Below are 18,745 nucleotides of genomic sequence, written 5' to 3'. Positions count from 1 at the left end.
TTTGGTAGTCAAATTCTGATTAATTAGCTGTATCAGAATAGTCTGCTAATATAAACACAGCTCCTATCAGCATGTGCACTACTGCCAGCATATCAAACAGTTCTCCCTCCCTCTTCTTCACCCCTGCTTTGCTTTTAGCAGTGAGGCCTGCTAGAGAAAGTGCATCCACACTAGTGCTTGGGCTAGCTCATTATGTTCGTGATCAACATCACCCTTTATCTGATGGTGTCCTCTCCAGATCTTCACAAAAAGCAAAGCTTGTGTTTAATGACCCACAGGGAGAAAACAAGAGCATCCTTCTTTCCTTTCCATAGCCTCCTGCCGGCCTAGAGCACAAGGCTCTCCACACGTGTGTGTACACAGACGAGTCAAAGCAAAGGGACTTGGAATCCTCTCCACGTTCACTTCTGATAGACTCTGACTTCCCTTGCAATTTACAGCTAATCACCTGTCCCCATGCCTCAATTATTCCTAGCCTGGAAAATTTTGCAATTAAACAACTTTGAGGTGGTGTCTGAGATGACAGATAAGCCTGTGATTAAAAGATTCATGTTGTCACGATACTATAGGCATGGTTAGGGCAAGCCAAAAAGCAGTTGTGAACGGGGTTAAACGAATTTCTTCTCATTCTTGCTTTACCCTGAGCACAAAGTTCAAGTAGAAGGCACTGCACCAGAGCTAGGCACGGTGCCTTCTAGTTTCAAATACTCAGGCAAATCAATCTTCCAGTGACATGCATGTCTGCTGCAAAGAGAAAAGGGCACTTATTGGTGTTTAGTAACTTCTCTTTTCTCCCAGTAAGCTTTCTTGCTTTCTATCACAAGGCTATGCACTGTGAGCCAAGATCTTACAGTTTTCCACTGAAATAATTTAAAAATATCTCGACATAAGCATCTTGAAGCTAGTCACGACAATCCTTCCTTTACTTCGGTTTTGCAGTCTTCCAGCCTGCTAAAAATGTATTTTCAGAAGGATTTGGAACAACTTAGATGGTCATTATTCACAATAATCTAACAAAATATTCTTCACTGAAGGTTAATATTGAAAAATACATGTTCAAATTAGAACTATTTGGAGAGTTTATTTTAAATAGAAATTACAATATCTCTTTGAAAAGTGGGGCACAAACAACACACAAATGGGACTATAACTGAATTAATCTATGCTGCAAAACAAACAAGTTATCATCACAGGACTTGATAGCCATGCATTTAGATATATCGTAATCTCAAAACTAATAAGAAGGCATAACTATAAAATGGATCTCTTACATTAAGTCTCATAAAAGACTCAAAACTGCAAATCTGTTCTAAAGGATTTCCTCACATTTTAATTAACAGTCATAAAAAAAATTGTGATGAGATAATCTCAGTTTATATAGAAGCATTTTCTCCATTTAAAATTATACTCAAGAAAGCTTAGTAAGCTGCATATTCCCTGCTGACAGGCATAAAAAAAATCCTCCCTCATATATTATATTTTACATATGGAAAAACCATGTGTGTGCAATTTGAACACAGAGGCTTAAGAAGTCAGCAGAAGAGGTGAATTACCACTTGCATCATACTTCGGAAGACTGAACCTTTGCAAAATGAGAGCCCCCTGCCTAAACTGTTTCCTCTGAGTTGCATTAGCCAGAAATCTTCGGCAAAGGAGAAGAAACACCCTATAGCTCACAGATATCCAAGATCATAGCAGTCTCCAAGCCACCAGTTACTGCTTATTGTGTCTTTGTGGGTCCCCTCTACAAGGACCACACTGCCTCTAGTCTAAAAATTTATTCTTTAAGAATATACTTAATTACTTGAATAACTTCAAATCTGGATGTTCAAATATGTGCTGGATGGTGGCCCAAGACTATTGGGTAAGCCTAATTTCAAGATTTTGCAACTTCACACAGTTTCAGTCACAGACATCCAACGTCAACTGAAAGACAAGCAAGCAGTCGAAGCTTCCCAATTCAGTCATACGCCAAAGCTCAGACAAGAAAAATAGCCGGCCACTGCAATTTCATTAGCAAGGAGTCATACAGCTATATTTATTACAGTCTTCATATTAAACAACTAACATTTCTTTGGAATTTGAATTAATTTATTGTAAGATTAAAGGCTTATTTGCTCATGATCTTCTCATCTCGGGAACATCTTAAATGATCACAGCATAAGGTGTGTCTTACTCTAGAGAGAATCCGAAAGCTCACTAAGGACAGAGCGAGACATTTAGGTCAAATAACGATTATGCTTAGCATATGACATACTTTCCAGACGCTTTACTTCATACACAAAGCAACTTGCAAAGACTGGAAGAAGGTATTAAGGCTTTCCCCCACACTCAAAAAAAGACTCTCAACACAAGCAGTGTTTAGGTTAACCGAGGTGACCCAGGAGCAGAAGAGGGAGGGCTCCTCAGGAAGGACACGTTGGCCCTGACAGTGAGCAGCCTACAAGCACAGCCCAATAGGCACCATGTGGAAACACTTCAGCCTCTTCTTCAGCCACTTCTCCACTTGGGCCTGGAGAAGTCATGGTGGGGAGATGGGCATCTTGGTGAGGCTGGAAACAGCACTGTGCTGTGTGACTAACAGGAGAGGGGACATGTTGCTGAGGGTGGTGGTGTGGCAGCACACAGTCTTGATGAAGGATGATGGCCTGCCAATTACAGCAGGTAGAAGGAAGGGGAGGAGGCAGAGTACATGCCAAACCAAAGAGCATGAAGTGATGTGGAGAAGGAAAAGCAAGAACTATTCATCTTGAAAGCTGTTTTTCCCCTGCTTTCTGTGGTCTCTGCTACTGTCTTCTGCTCCTCTACCTTAAAACACCCATTCAGTAGATCCACCTTAAGCCCAAGAACTTTCCAGAAAGCTTCCACAGAAAGCTTGCTCCTCTCCCTCCACCACTCACTTCCCCTGCCAGAAAAACCTCAAGCAGTGCTGCTGTGCGGAAGACTTACCTTCACATTTCTGCCTCGAGGGGCCTGTGGGCCACACATCGCCATCAGGGAAGCCTGCACTCGCTCTGCGCTGCCGAAGCTGGGGCTCTCGGCTTCCCCCAGCCACTGCCCGCCATCTTCTCGGCGGGAGTGGGTTTGACAAAGGAGGGCCAGAAGCGTGGTTTCCCTCAGGTTAAGCTGGCTGCTCTCCAAAAGTTCAGATTCGCAAGTCTCTGACAAAAATGCATGAGGTGCAGCTCCTTCTGGTCACCAAAACAGCAGAAATTTTGATCTCACTACTGCCTGTCCTGGCAGTATTCTTTCACAGGCCTTGTCAAATGAAGTTTCATCCATCTTGGTCGCCACCGAAAGGCCCCATTCTGTGGTTTCTTCCTGCAGGCCTGATGGGTACGCCAAATTTATCACACAGAACTAAGCAATTTGTCTTCCACCTGTGCACACCGCTCCCTGTGGAGATGGTGACTCACGTCTTTGGTCTGGCCTGCAGTTACTGTCAGCAAGCTTCTCTTTCAGCTGTGATCCAGCCAGGAGCATTTGCTTACAGAGTAGTGGGAAAAAAATGAACTTTTAAATTAAAAACAAAACAAAAAGAATACAGCTTCTTTTTCACATTAATACATCTCAAAGATTCAAAGAACCGTTCTTGCAGTACTTCAGCTTTCTTTAATTGTTATAACTTCTAAAGCCTCAGCTCCCCAAAAGTAAAATCAGAGAGATGTACTAGGCAACGAGTGAAGTTTAGCAAATAAAATATGCTAACAAAAAGACATTTTCTATTTCTCAGCCTGAAATGCTCCCAAATACCTTTTGATGTTCAAGTGCAGCTTATAAATCAAAAAAGCCTCTCTTAGGTAATTTTGTTTTCTTTAAACCACTGTTCTCAACACTTCTTAAGCATCAAGGTGAAAAGATTGAAATCGTAGGGTAAGAATTTCAGTATTCCATTTTTTGTAATCTTTTTTCTTTTTCCACAAACTTGGAAAGAAGTTCAGATTCCCCTCCATATAAAACAGTAGAAAAGCAAACAGCTTCTTCCAGTGTGAATCAGCATGCTGGCTCACTTCACACACTTCTAAAGCAGCCACACACACATGCCATCAGGAGAAGAGACTGCAGCTGGCAATACACAGACATTCACCAGTGCTCAGCCCAGTCCTTTCCTGCTGCAGAGCAAAGAAATCCCTTTCTGGAGCAGCTTCTGCTCCCAGTCCTGGTGGGCACATGTTATTTTCAGGTGCTCAATTTTCAGGTGCTCATCACACCACAGATCCCTCCTGCCCAGCCTCTAGTGAAAAGTTGGGCTTACTCTGACACAGGAGAGCTCTTTAACATGCTATGTCTGCAAATACAATTTGTGCAAGGCTAAGCACCATGGACTCACACAATGGCAACAGCAATTATCAAGGATGTATGCCTGCTGCAGAAGCAGCACATAAAAAAATCTTCTGGCCCTCCATTTATGACTTTACTGAGGAGCCAAAGGCCACGAAGTGCTCACAATGTTTGAAATTGCCACAAGAAACAAAAAAGCTCAATCATTTTCTCCACCAGTTGAGTACCAGAGTTTGTTAGACCACTCAAATACTCCCAAATGAAATGAATGCTGTGGTACTTACCACCCTAGCTTAGCAGTGTGGGACTACTGACATGTGCAAGGGAAAACAAAAATGAAACAGAAACAACCTACATGCACAGTGACCTCTCCCAAGCCACTACCAGTCCCAGTTCAAAACAGTGATGTCTGTAAGCAGAAGAATGCTGTTTGAAAAACCTGGCATATGCACAGAAAGCCTATGAAACTTTAACTTATTTGAGGGATCACTGATCACTTTCCTCCTTCCTTAAATGACATTTTAGAAAATAAAGTTTAAAAATAATAATATAAACCAACCAGTTCTCCATCTTCCCTAAGCAAACGGAAATAAAGTTTTGTGTTTTTTTTTTTTTTCCTTTTTAAAGTTATCATTGAGGAAGATACTGGGAAATACAAGCCAAGTGTTTCATTAACATAGAAAATTTAGGTCTTAGCATCACATTTTGAATAATCATAGATAAAACATTTATTTTTCCTAGTATCTTTTCTTCTCTGCCTTCCTGAAGGTGGTGATGGTCCATCTCTAAAGAAAAAAATTGAAAAAACTCCAGACTTTACAAAAAATTTCAGCAAGAAAAAAAAATATTGCAATACTCCCATTAAAGCTCCTATTAAGATCTTCACTTCTGGATTTATATACAGTTTACTATGCTCGTTCACAGAATATCCAGATTATAAAACATTAGCCTCCTTCTGTGGTTATGAAAAAAAAAAAAAAAAAAAGCCATGTTGTACAGTAGATTGAAAAACAGTAACAAATATTTTTCTACCACAGGAAGAAATCCTCCTCACAAGGAGCCATGGTCTCCAGCATGCCTGCGTTCTGCTCTTTCACACTTGCATGAAAAGACTCCTAGAACTGTCATTGCTGTTTACAGATGACAACATCTTGAAGGAAGACTAGCAACCATCAAAAAGAAAAAAAAAAAAAAAAAAAAAAAAAAAGAACGATTTGTGAGCCTGTTGTGAATTTGAATCCACACCTAAAGCAAGGCACCCTGCCATACTAAGAAGACTAGGTTTTCATATATGCTTATGCAAAGCACTTTCCAAATGTGCTATTTCCAAACCCATTATCTGGGCCTCAGGAGTAACTAGATACAAATCCACAACAGTAATTCGTTTCAAGGAAGTAGAAACACTGTGTCTGCCCAGAAAAATTAATAAGCTATTGAAGTAAAATATCAACTTCAATCTCATGAAATTGGACTGTGAATTCCAGCTAAAAAAAAAGTGATTCACCTGCCTCTGCTACCACGTGTGCGGATGTCATCCCTCACAGCACCCGACTTCTTTCTGGATGAAGCTTCTGCCAGCTCACACTCACCCATTCAGTATTCATTAAAGAAATACACTGCTTTATTCATTTCTCTATGCCCTCTGCATCTGATGTAATGGAAACAGAGCCAGAGATCATGAGCATACCGAGTACGCCGAAGCCCATCTTTCTTTATCACTGCTGTACTCACAGATGGAAATAACGATAAAAAAGCGACCCACGGAGCTCTTTGCACACCATCCAGAGCCAGAGAACAAAGTGACACCCCTAAAGCAAGCAGATAGCTCTCTGCAGCAGTTCAGAGGGTAAGCATGCCCCTAGCAAAAGCAGGGAATTTGTCAAGCTTGGGAGGAATACAGATCCTTTGCCTGCCACCATGGACACTGGAGCTGACCACTGCTACGATGTTTTTCTGCCCTCTGGCTCTTCAAGTGCATGCTGTCCAAGAGTACCTCCACAGCACCAGCTGTGGGAAGGTGGCAGCCAGCACACCCTGACACCCAGCTCCATCCCCACCCCCTCCCCTATAACAAGACATCATTCCCAGCTTCTGTCTGGTTGGCTCTCATACAGCCACGATACATCTCTTACAGCCCCCAGATAAACACTTTGATATGTGCACTGATGGACTCTGTGAATCTCTGCTGAAAGAGGGCTCACTTGCATCTTCTAGTGCATGCATGGTTTGGTTATCACCCTTACAACACAAGTTATTTTCTTACCATCTCAAAAGTTTTAGACTCCTTCCCTGAAGAAGACGGACAGAAGTCTCTGATTTAACACCGCAGGGTTCTTAAGAAAGTGATAAGGACTGACAAGTAATGACCTGCAGACACAAGTGAGTTTAGATGAAATACCAGACCCTGACCCTTACAAAACTTGCAGATGAGCTTTTGGGAGACACACTCGGACATCAGACATGCACGTAGACACTTAGGAATTTGCTGCTGTGGGGCACCACACATTAACCAGGGTTAAACCTGGGGAGTAAAGGTTATACTTAAGGACTTAAACTTCAAAGCTAAGGCAGAACATGTTGCATCACTCAGCTGTGTGAGATGACTAAGGTGAAACTGAACCATGGAACGGGTGCCCCTTCAAAAGGCAAAGCCCTTAGAGTTACAGAAGCCATGGCAAGAGCTAAACTACTATGGCAAAATATTTTCAGAAAGTTTAAAACATTTGATGAAGAATAAACCAACACCTTTGCTAACAACAGAAAGATGCAAAATGTAACTGTATGCAACGTGAAGTCACTGTCATTATTTGCTTATAGTAATGTTGGCTATTTAAATCTGCAGATCCGTCTGCACAGCCAGCTCTGTATAGTAAGAGCTCTTACACGCACAAGAACCCCACAGTAAGAAATGTAATTTACTAATATAAAGTAGAAACTGGGGGGATGTTCATAATACTGACCTCCATATTACTTCTGTGCAGACAAGGTTCAAGATAAGCAGTAGAAGTTGCTTGAGAAGTGAGGAGTAACGTTTAAAAAAAGAAACTTGACAAAAATTTCAGTCACGAATTAAAGCTGGAAAAATTATCCCATTGTCTATTTTTCAAGCCATCAAGTGCAAGTGCCAAATACTTTCTTGATTTACGTCACTAGCTGTCAGTGTCAGAAACTTAAAACTTTCCCAGTTTGCAAAGGCAAACCTCATAATGCTGCATCGATATTAATGAGTTAATTTTAATATGTAATACTTATCCTATTATCTTGTCTATATGCAAGCACTTTTTATAGTACTTGATGTTAACTACCAAGAATGAAGGAATAAATTCAGAACTTTTCTCTTCTGAAATAACATGCCTGTACCAAAGTTCCCCAAATACTGCCTAAACACTCAGTTCCTCCTCCTTGATTTTTTGTTCTATATATGGCTTTGTATGTAACAGACATTACATTAATCTGCACTCTCCAAAACCACTAGAACAAGTCAACAAACACAATTTTATCCAAATGGGTAACAGAATTCACTCAGCTAAATGCATGCTGTTTTCTAGATTTCACAAAGCAAAATTGCATCCCAAAATGGATTAATACCGTAGGCTAATACCCTACATAACAGCAGCTGAACATTTCAGAAGCTCATGCCACAAAATAATATTAAAACTTTTCACTTGCTTTCAACTGTACATTGCTTTAACCCCAATTTAAACTGAGTATTCTCTGTAAGATACTCAGTTACAGAGCCTTATGTGAAAGTTTACCATTCCACCCCACAGATAACATGCCTCAGCCCTTACTTGTCCTAATATATGAACCTTGGCAACTCTTCCTAGCAAGCTCACTCAAGTCAGAGTTCCTGAAAAATAAGTTGCTCTACTTGTTACAAACAAACAAAAAAGAAACCATACTGAAATGGGTATATGTCAGCTCCATAAAATACCATGTTTAACTCTAGCTGTACACAAGCTTCACCTATTTTATAATCTAATATCTAGTGTCATTTTCTCTAGTTAAATTGAAAAATTAGTGGAAAAAATAGGTAGTTTCTGCAGCAGCAAGTCAAGCAACAAAGGTCATTTGTACAGCATAAAAACAATGCTGAGTTCATTACAAGTTTACTTAAAGTCAACTTGAATTAAAAGGATTTTTATTTTTAATAGAAGGGACTGGCCCTTAATGAGGCCTCACAGCTAGTCTCAAAATAGTCTGATGAGAAATAATATCAGAAGAAAAAAAAAAAAGAAAAAAAAGAACTGAACCCAAGAAAAATACAATGTCCAAAGTTTGCAGAACAATTTCTGGCTTTCTGCATTTCGCCATTTGTATGTTAGAGACACAGAATGGGTTAAAAGCATATGAGCACATCCCTAAGGTGGCTTTTTTACTATAGTCCAGAGTCTGTTTACAGAACAGTGCATTTCCAGTTTTCTTTTATGATCGTAGAACTTATTTTCGTTAAATAAATGTCCAACTTCGTCAGTGTTGCTAGAAGCGTTCAAGATTTCCCTTGCCACAACAGCTTTGAATACAGTCATTCCCTTTCCTTGTTTGTACCCTGTTTTGTCCAACACCATTCTTAGCTCTTTGCGAGTACCCTCTTTTTATTCTAAATTCATTTTGCATTCCTCCATGGAGCCCCCTTCAGATGTCAATAAGAAAAAAAAAAAAAATCTGTAATGCATCCCTTTAAAAAAACTAACAATGCCTTGCTGCACAAGGGAACGCTCCATAACTGAGTCACCTCTTTGGATTTGCCTATCTGTGTGACTCAGTTCTGTCCTTCCTTCTTCCTCATACAACAGGAAGTCTGTGATGAAAGTAGAAGGCCTTCAAGAGACAAAAGCCTGATGCCACAGAACACTGTTAAGAAAGACAGGCCTTTTTGAAAACACTTCTTTCAACCTGAAGCCTGAGGTCTGAGAAAAGCACAAAGATGCTTCAAGCTTGTAACAGTAAGGTAGCGGAGCTCCCTCTATTGAATTAGCTGCCAAAAAATCTCTTCAATTTAAAAGAACTGAACTATGGGCAGTGTTTTATTTTAAAAGAAATAGAAAACTCCACCACCACAAGACTCCAGCTATGACAGCTAGGACTCGCCTATCAGATAGGCATGCTGTGGGACAGAGCTACCCAGGGGCAGGGGCACAGCCACCATTCAGAGCACCCAATGCGTGCCAAAATGCCACCAATACCCCAGGAATCCAAACCTGGAGATTCCTGCATTCCACAAGACCTGAGGAAATGCTTAATTCTTTACCAGTGTTTGAGCACTTTCCCTTAGCGCTCAGATTGCCATGACTAGTATCCACTGGGAAATTCTACAGGTTGGACTACTGCAGCAGACAATGCAACACATGAAAGCTGCTGAAGCATTTGCAGTTTTCCTTCCACAATAAGAGGTTAAGTAGACGTAGTATGGCCTAATTGAAAACAGATGATACAGACACACAGACTGTGGAAACACTCATTAAATCACTGACTGCACTTTTTGCTTGTTATCAGGGAAACAGCTTAGTACTTCCATTGCTATTGAAAGCACTTCAAATGCTTTCTAACCAAACATTACAGAACTGTTCTAACCCATGATAACCTCCAAAAATCATACCCTAAAGCTGCATGCACTCTTCGTCTCCTCTGTTTTATCAATTTCTCCCTTTTTTCCTCCCAAGAAAGGCATATTTCTTATCAACATAAAAAAAAATACCAGCTCAGTAGAAAGAGGAGTTGTTTTAATAAATAAATACTTATTCTTATTTGCCTTTCTAGAGACCTGTATCTATGATAAGAAAGGCAATTTTATCTCAAGCTAGGCAGATATTCCTCAAACGTGCCACCACCTTAGAGCAGTGGATTAACATCCACTGGGGTAGGATCGACTGTGATTCAAACCACCCTCAACAAAACACATTGGAAAAGAAGAAAACCAAGCAACAAAAAAATCAGGAAAAAAAAAAAAAAGTATAGAAACTTGATCTGATTGCTGCCAGCAGCGGATTGTCAGCACACTAGCTGTGCTTCACTCTCTTATATAAGAGATGAGATTCATTTTCAAGCATATTAGAGACAGAAATGTACAGCCTCCTTTAATATTCCTACTGTTCTTAATAGGGAGAAGATACCAAGATAAAGAATGTGTAGGTCAAAGCCTTGTCTTCAGGGAAGATAATTTCAAATCAAGGGGAGTGTTCAAATCAAATGAACTAATGTTCACTTTTCCCTGGAAAAAAATCACGTTCTGCTCGAGTCAATTCTAATTATCACCCCACAGCATTTACAATTCTTGAAGATCCTCTCATTTGAGCATTGGTGCATGGAAGCATAACTATTTTTCTTGAAAGCAGAGGAGCTCAAGAGAAACCAGCGTGTTGCAACAGGTGCTCAATTCTCTTACAGGCACAGCTTTACAGTTTACATACATCTTCTATTAAAAAAATGCATTACCAAAATAAAGAGCTATCGACCAGCCAACCCAGAGGAACCTTGAGGAGCACTGAACAGAGATCATGGGGTTTATGTACAGCCGTATCTCTCAAAAGCCGGTACATAAAGTCTAGCCACATATCAGTCTCCAGAAGTGAACAAGACCATACTAAAAAAAAAACATTAGTGAAGTGAAAACACAGTTTCCACAGTCAGTGTGGTAATATTTAAAAATAAATAAATAAATGGCATGAAACAGCAGTGGAACAACAGCACTGCAAACCAGACCCAGAGCCAACCTACCTCTGATTATCGTGATTATGGTCATACAGTGCAGGTCACAAAAAAAGGGAGATTGAATATTAATCTTCAACTCTCAGGAAATTCAGTTATGAGTTGGAGCTACTACAAAGTCAACTCATTCAGTCTCTCAACTATAAATGGGTTCAAAGTGCATCCAGACAGGCCTGGCTCTCCCACAGCCAGCTCTCTGCATTGCCAGCTGTTTTTGTTTCACTACAGGCCCAATAATCAGCCCCAGATCTCTCCAACTGTGCAAAAAATAATAAAAAATACTCTCTATGAAGTCCCCATGGTAGTAATCTAATAAAATCCCATGGTGGTGGAACGTGGTATGGCTGGTAAGCACATTAAAATTACTGCCACTACAGTAATCCTTGTTTTTACATTAGGTCCTTTGGTACCACGTGTTAAAAGATATGACATTTGGAAAATCTGCAGCAAGCACTCAACAGCACAAGACTACAAACCACATTACAGAAGTAGGGTATCTGTAAGAAAATGGAGAAGATAGGCATATCCTGATTGCACAGATGTAATTTGCATTATGTAAAGTAATGGCATTTTCTTCATTTTCCCCTTCATGCGTCAGCTTGCACAGATATTAGAGATTCAGTTCCTCCAAACTTTCAGATGGAGATAAGCCAAGAAATAGTTTTAGTTCTAGAATTAAGACAACTGAAACTGTTTTCCCTGGGGTTACAGGTTAGCATCCTAGGTTACTTTCACTAAAGAGAATGGACGGTACTGTAACTAGGGGTATTACTTCTTGCGCAGATTGGGAAGTGGAAATAAGCTATCTTGGCATTAAATATGACTTACCACAGAGGTATTTATCCCATGAACATAACAAAATGTATTTTATCCAGTTAAAAAAAAAATAAATAATCAATGGGCTGAGTCCTTTAAGGAGCTGAAGAATTTAGTTTCATTCAGTCTGAAACTTCAAAGATCTCCAGACCTGGATGATTTCTATTGTTGCTTTCTGCTTTATGAGAAGTGCTAGAAAACCAGCAGACAAGGGGACAGCACAAGAAGAAAAGAACATATGTTGCAAGACTTTTCTAGTATATTCTTACCAAAAGAAGAAACAAAAGGTTTTATAAACAAGTCAAACACTTCCCAAAACATATGATTTAACAATTCCTAGCTCACTTAAAAACATGTCTGTTTGTGTACTGGACTACAGAAACAGCGTATCAAAATAAATATGTACCAAACACGGTATGGAGGTTTCCTGACCCCAGTGTCGGTAAAGTCATGTGAACTCCAGATCTTAGTACAGAAAAACCGGTTTCCTTAGATCAACATCATGCCAGATATACCAGGAGAAAGGGGGGAAAAAAAAAAAAAGAGGCAGGAGTGAGAACACAGTAAGCATCCTGCAAATGAGAAGACTACATACTGCAGTCTTACTACCATTACACAATACAGTAGTATGCAACCAATCTTTAGTAACAGGACACGAAACGAGAGACTCATCCTTATAATTATCATCCACTAGAAAGCAGGAGGGAGGAGGAAGCATCACAGAGATTGTGGTTAGCTCTTGATTAAGAGTTGACTTTTTCCACATACAGTCATCTTCTCCAGAAGAGCCAGAGATTTTAATTGGTATTCTTATTTAGTCTGACCTACAGTTGGACTCCTGGCACCAAACCAGGACTTGGACCACCTCTCTTTTTTTAAATGGAGATCTACCTAGGCAGTATATTCTGAGATGAAAACCTCAATGTTTCTCATAGGACTTCCCAACCAGCCTAAGTATTGCTGGAGAAACCTATACTTGATGCACATCAACTTTTAATATGCTTTTAATATCTTACCTATTGCTTTCCATATGCAAACCTGAAACGGAACTGCCAAAAAGCCAAACGTAGTGATAGAGTAATATATCCAGAATTTGTGGTGAATGACAGCAAATCAGAGTGAAACAGCTGAGATAGTAAGGAGAGAGATGTGAAATACAGAGCAATACCAAAGTCTTTTGAAAGATAGTGTTTAAGCATCTATTGTCCTCTACACGATAAATCAAGAACTAGAGGCTCAAATCAGTTTTCCCTGCACTTGCAGTATGGCTGGGAAAGTTTCTAAGCTGGGGTGGGGCTGTTTTCTGCCCCTGTGTATCTGCCTGCGTTGTGATCGGTTAGCCCGAGCTTCTCATTGAGAGGGCAAGGAAGAAACGAAGGGCAGAGAGAGCTAGGTTTGCCTAGGGAAATGGTTTATCTCTAACCTATTTATGTAATAATAGCTGGTCAAGTTCCATTTTTTATAGCCCTCCATCAATGCAGCCCTTGAGGTGAAGTATTTTTATGATTCAGGTTTCCTTCAGCAGGGAAACGTAGACAGCCACCTAGTCGGCAAGATCATTTCTTATTTACGTTAGAGGAAAGTGGGACAAAACTCTCTACAGGGGACACGTCTTGCTGCTCAGCTGTGGTGCTTATCTCTCAGGATGCTCCGCATGCCTTTAAAATGTCATGAAACGCACAATCCTTCCTGAAGAGTTTCTCTACATCACAGAAATCGGCATTCACCGTACTCTGCCACTGAGACTTACACATGTAAGTCTCACGGCGATTATACGCTGCAACGCCAAGGCAAAAACCCAGCACAACAGCTCGACGTATCGCTTACGCCTCTCCTACTGCTGCTGGGTCTGTTTGGAGCTTTTATTTAAAACTACTCTAATAGAAATTAAAGCTTTGGCAGCCTCGCTACGCTGGCGTAGCTGGTTTCCTACTTACCCAAAGCTCGCACTAAACAAACGCAATTACAGCGGTGGAGGAAAAGGGCTCCTAACGGGCTGCTCTGCGGTGCGCTGAGGACACGCTGCCTGCACACGGCCAGCCGGAGAGCACGTAGTACCACGGCAGGGGCCGGGAGCGAGGAAAAAAAAAAGGAAAAAAAAAAAAAAAGCCAACTCCAAGCCCTGTGCAAAGCCCGAGCCCTCGCAACAGCCGGCACATCCAGGCAGAGGCACCCCCAGAGCAATGCAGAGCGCTACCACGGGCTGCCGCTCTTTCTACAGGAATAACCCAGCCGGCTCTCCACGGCGAATGCAGAACTCCTCACTTCGCGGCTTCTCCCTCTCCCTCAGACTTTCACACTCTCGGCATTTCAGAAATCAAAGAATAAAATAAACGCAGCCGACGGGCGCCCCGGCCGCCAAAACGCTCCCCGAGCGACCCCCGCAGGGGAAGGTCGAGGTCCCCCCCTCGGGCGAGCCTCCGGGAGGCTCCCACCCCTCGGAGGGTTTTGGGGCGGAGAAGGGGGTCGGGGAGCGGGCAGAGGAGCCGGGCTGCCCCCCGAGCTAGCGGCCGCCCGAGGTGGCGTCTCACCTGGCGGCAGGCAGAGGGCTCCGAGCAGCAGGAGGAGGCTGAGCAGCGGGCGGAGGCTGCGGGAGGCGCGGGGCTCCATCATCCCGCCTGCCCGCCGCGGGACCGGAGGGTGAGGAGGAGGAGGAGGAAGAAGAGGAGGCGGCCTTCTTCCCTCCCGCCGCCCAGCACGGAGGCAGCTTGAGCCGCGGCGAGGCTGGGAGGGAAGGAGGGAGGCTCGGTGGAGTCCCGGGAGCCGAGGAGGGCTCGGAGCAGCGAGCGGCTCGGCGGCGGGGCAGGTGGCGGCAGCCGAGCGGCGCTCCAGGACTGAGAGCGGAGGCCGGGAGGAGGAGCCCGGCCTCGGCGCCTCCCCGAGCCGGCCCCCCCGGGGAGGAGAGGGGTGGGCTCGGCTGCCAGACCCCCCGAAGCCGGGCGGGGAGGTGCTGCCGAGATGTGGTACGCGGGGAAAGGAGGGAGCTCTCCTGCGCGCTGCTGGGGTTTGTCCGCTGCTTCTGCGGAAAGCGAGGAGCTGGGGGCTGTGCTGGGCTGCGCTGCGCTGCCTTCTGGCTCGGCTGCCACAGCTGAGCGGCGGTGCGGCGGAGAGCTGGGAGAGGGGAAGGGAGGAAGGGGGAAATAAGCGCCCTGCAGGCACCCGCTGCCTCTCCTCGGCTCGCCCAGCGCCGTGCGAGCAGCCTGCAGCAGCCCCAGCCGGCGTCTGAAGCGAGCCCACAGCCTGCCCGGCACCTACCGGGGTGATTAATGCACGGCATGCGGCCGGCCCCCGGGGACTTTCTGCTAGTGAAACCCAAAGTGACGAGAGCCCTGACTCGCTTCGCCATGTGACGCTGCGAACTTTTAGACAGGAACTTCCCCCCAGAGTCCTGGAAATCAAAGGCGGGCAGTTTATTCTGCAAATGCGTTTGCTCTTCCCAAAGCGATTTTCACGATGACTAAAAACTAAGAGCGCTCACCAGGGCACAGGGAAGGTTTAAATGAGCACAGCCTGTGCGTTTTTTATTCCTCATGTACTGCACTTGTTTCCAGTAAAATGGGGTAAGGATCTTTCACTTGAGGTCTAAAGCACTGCCTTCAGTTCACATCGTCCTTCTGTCCTTCCACATTACCAGTACTACCTTTCTTGTTTCTAAGTCATGCCACACAATCAGTTTAAAAAGTATTTTACTTTCTATATTTGCTGCTCATCAAGCTCTGCCATCCTTTGTTTTCTGAGGAGATTTCTCTCAATGAGCATTTTACTAAGCCGATTACAAAAAATACTACTTTTAAGATCAAGAACCTTTTTTGTCTTCCTTTTAAAGCTGCTTTCGATTTCCAATTCAGGGCTGGTTTTGTTTGTTTGTTTGTTTTCTTCCTTTTTTTCGTGTACGTTTAAAAGCAGTGCTGAGTACCGATTAGTAGGGATATTCAGTAATTTTATTGCTGTAGAGCCTGGAGACCCCTCAAAATCTTGAGAGGCATTGTACAGAATTACCTTGAGGTGATCACCTAATCTAGTTCAAAGTTGTTTTTCTCTTGTTTTCTAACTTCTAGTATGTGCTGGTTTAGCAACAGCTCGGGCTCCATTACACGTTAAGGGCCTAACCCTGCCTTCTTTATTGATATGGACAAGCCTGTTAAAGCCAGTTGGATTGTGAATGGGAGAAAAGATTGAAAAGTCAAACTCTAAAAATGATCCGAATGCAAGCAGTGAAAGAGGAGAGGGCTTGTAGGCCAGAATAATGGTGCACTTAGTGTATGTTTTGTTTTGAGCATGACAATAGTGAGTTCAATTTGTCAGGATCAAACAAATACATGGATTGCTTTGCAGGATTAGAGAAGTAAATAATGCCCAAGCACCTTGTTTTTAAAGCAGATGATTAACTGTTCCCTCATTTGCATCAAAATAACAAATAGTGTATGTTTTCTATCAGTGGGAGAAAGGATGAGGAAATCTGTGTGAATGTGGCAAATAATTTCCAATGGCACGGTGCAGAGACTACAAGGTGAGCTACAGAACCGTGTCTTTCAAACAGCCAGAACTTACAGTGTCATTTTGCAATTTATGCTCACGATAATGTTCAAAAAAAAATAAATATCTTTGATGACTCTTCTGCTCTCATGTCAATTCTGAATGTGTTGTTAAAAGTCTGTAAGAAATATGAGAAATGCGGAAGATAACATTATGGGTGTAACACTTGAAATCAGAAGCATGATTTGTTTCGGGTTTCCCTCACTACTTTGTCATTTCTCTTCAAAGCTGTTTCTACCTTTCACTTGAAAGGAGCTCTTTGAATTCTGAGTAAATAGAAAACATCTCAAGCTCAGATTACTCAAATGTTTTGATAACTTTACAGGAATTTAAATGTGATTAGAAATGTTCAAGATAATTATTAAAGATATCTTTATGTGCTATGTCATTTAAACTGTCCTCAATACTAAGATTTGTAATTAATTCCTTTAATGTCTGTTGGGCTGACAGAATATAGGTTTGTTTTTTTTTTTACAATTTATTTTCTTAGGGCATGCTCCTGTTCCCACTGAAGTTAATGGGAGTATGAGTGAGTCACTGATCTCTTGGGAAAACAGCAACTTCCTGGCTTTACTGTCCAAAGTAAACATATTTTTGAAGGAGTTAAAACAGTTACTAGTATATATATATATATATATATTTTTTTTTTTTTTTTCTTTCTTCTGTAGAAAATAACACTGTTTCAAAAGCACTAATAATAAAAAAAAAAGAAAGCTCTTTGATATATGCTTAATCCTATCAAACCATAGATTCTGTATTTATGTGACAGAGTGGATTAAAAATGTAATCCATTAATAATAGATCATGCATCATAGCAATGAGTTTTTGCTGAGCTGATATACCATTTTCCATTTCCAACGTATGTGTAATGTATGTTCCTTTGGGAGCAAATTCCTAGCACTAATAGTACAGAATATTGTCAACTAGAGCAATACTTGAGACACCTGGTAATTTAATCCATTGTTAATACTGAGTGAGTAAACTTTAGTCTTGGGTGGTTGTTAACATCATGACAATGAAGCAGTACGTGCTATTTTGGCTCAGCGTTCAGCGGTGTGTTCTGCAAAATGGAAGTCTTATATTGTTGAAATTGTCCCTGAGCCTTAAGCAACCACCAAATGCAATGTCCAGTCTTGTGTTTCTGTAAGTTTAGTTCAGTTAGTTTAACTGGATGCTGTTAAATTAGAGGTATTACTTCAGGAGATACATATATGCATATGGGTCTTGTCATTTGTGTTGGTACTCATTGCAACATTTTTTTTAAACCAAGGATTAAACACGAATGTAACCTATGTTGCCAGTTATGACGCTGCTAAAGGCAGCTGCTGTCAGTGAATTATCTGGGATTTGGGTCACATTTTTTATGACAGCTGGGAAATCCACAAGGTGCTTCTTGCTCCCTTAGGCACCCAAGTACCTTTACACACCAGGCTCTGCAAATCTCAGCCAAAGCATGTTGAAGTTGAGTGCAGGCTTTCTGATGACTTTGCTTGATTAAGGGATGAGCCCTGGTAGAACAGTCTTGTTTGTCAGGAGTTCTGCATTGCTCAGTATCAGCACATTAGGATAACTGATAGCAAAGTCTGTCCAAACTACATGAACTGTGTGTGGTAGAGAGTGTCTTTGGGTTGTAAGGTGTTTCAAACCAAGTGCAGGATGCAAGTAGAAGATGGACTAAAACCAGACTGGTGCTAATGATCAACTGTGGCCAATCTTAGCACAGGAAAAAGTTTACTGACCAGGGTTTGAGCAAGAATCTGCAGATTTAGCTGACTTGGATCAAAGTAAATGAGACACAGATATTTGGACTGAATAAATAAATAAACAAACAAACCTAACAAATTGCAGTGGAATAATAGTTGGAATCTGTGTTTCCAATATTTCTTCACTGCAGAAATGATCCCACTCAAAACAATCAGCAAATGGCTGACAGTATTGTTATTATAGTCATCAGCATAGCAATTAGGCTTCGGAAACAAATTTATTTTCCTATTATCCATGTCCAATGCACCTGTTTTTACATAATTTAACTAAAGGACCAGTACTGTACAAACATTCATTAAAATGATATTACACTTACATTATATACAAAATATCCAGAATGCCTTCAGCTGAGACAGTTTTCAGAAAACATGAGTGAGAGGTGGGAGGAAGATATTTGAAGAATCAGTGGTGATTACTGTCTTTAAAAGTTTGTGATTTGCCTTTAAAAAAAAAAAAAAAAAAAAGGAATAAAAGAAAAATACCAGCTTAGAAGCAGCTCTTGTGCACAAGAAGTATAGGTAGAGCCCAAGTGGCTTGACATGTTAACTAAGAAGTTCATAAAGAACAAAACCAATCCAGTTGTTCAAGTTGCACCAGTATATATCAACTTTGGTGGACACCTTCTCACCTTTTACAAAAT

General features: G+C 41.7%; 1 protein-coding gene across 1 annotated transcript in view; it reads right to left on the bottom strand.

Moving 5' to 3' along the window:
* ALCAM (activated leukocyte cell adhesion molecule) overlaps positions 1-15,068 on the bottom strand; it is a 117,517-nt gene extending 102,449 nt beyond the window's left edge. The window contains exon 1 of the mRNA XM_072024046.1: positions 14,337-15,068. Coding sequence (XP_071880147.1) covers positions 14,337-14,418 — 82 coding nt within the window. The 5' untranslated portion in view covers positions 14,419-15,068. The remainder of the gene's footprint in view (positions 1-14,336) is intronic.
* Positions 15,069-18,745: the final 3,677 nt, after the last annotated feature.

The sequence above is a fragment of the Anas platyrhynchos genome, chromosome 1, assembly GCF_047663525.1.
Source record: "Anas platyrhynchos isolate ZD024472 breed Pekin duck chromosome 1, IASCAAS_PekinDuck_T2T, whole genome shotgun sequence".
Taxonomy (NCBI): Eukaryota; Metazoa; Chordata; class Aves; order Anseriformes; family Anatidae; genus Anas; species Anas platyrhynchos.
This window is presented reverse-complemented; position numbering and strand designations above follow the sequence as displayed.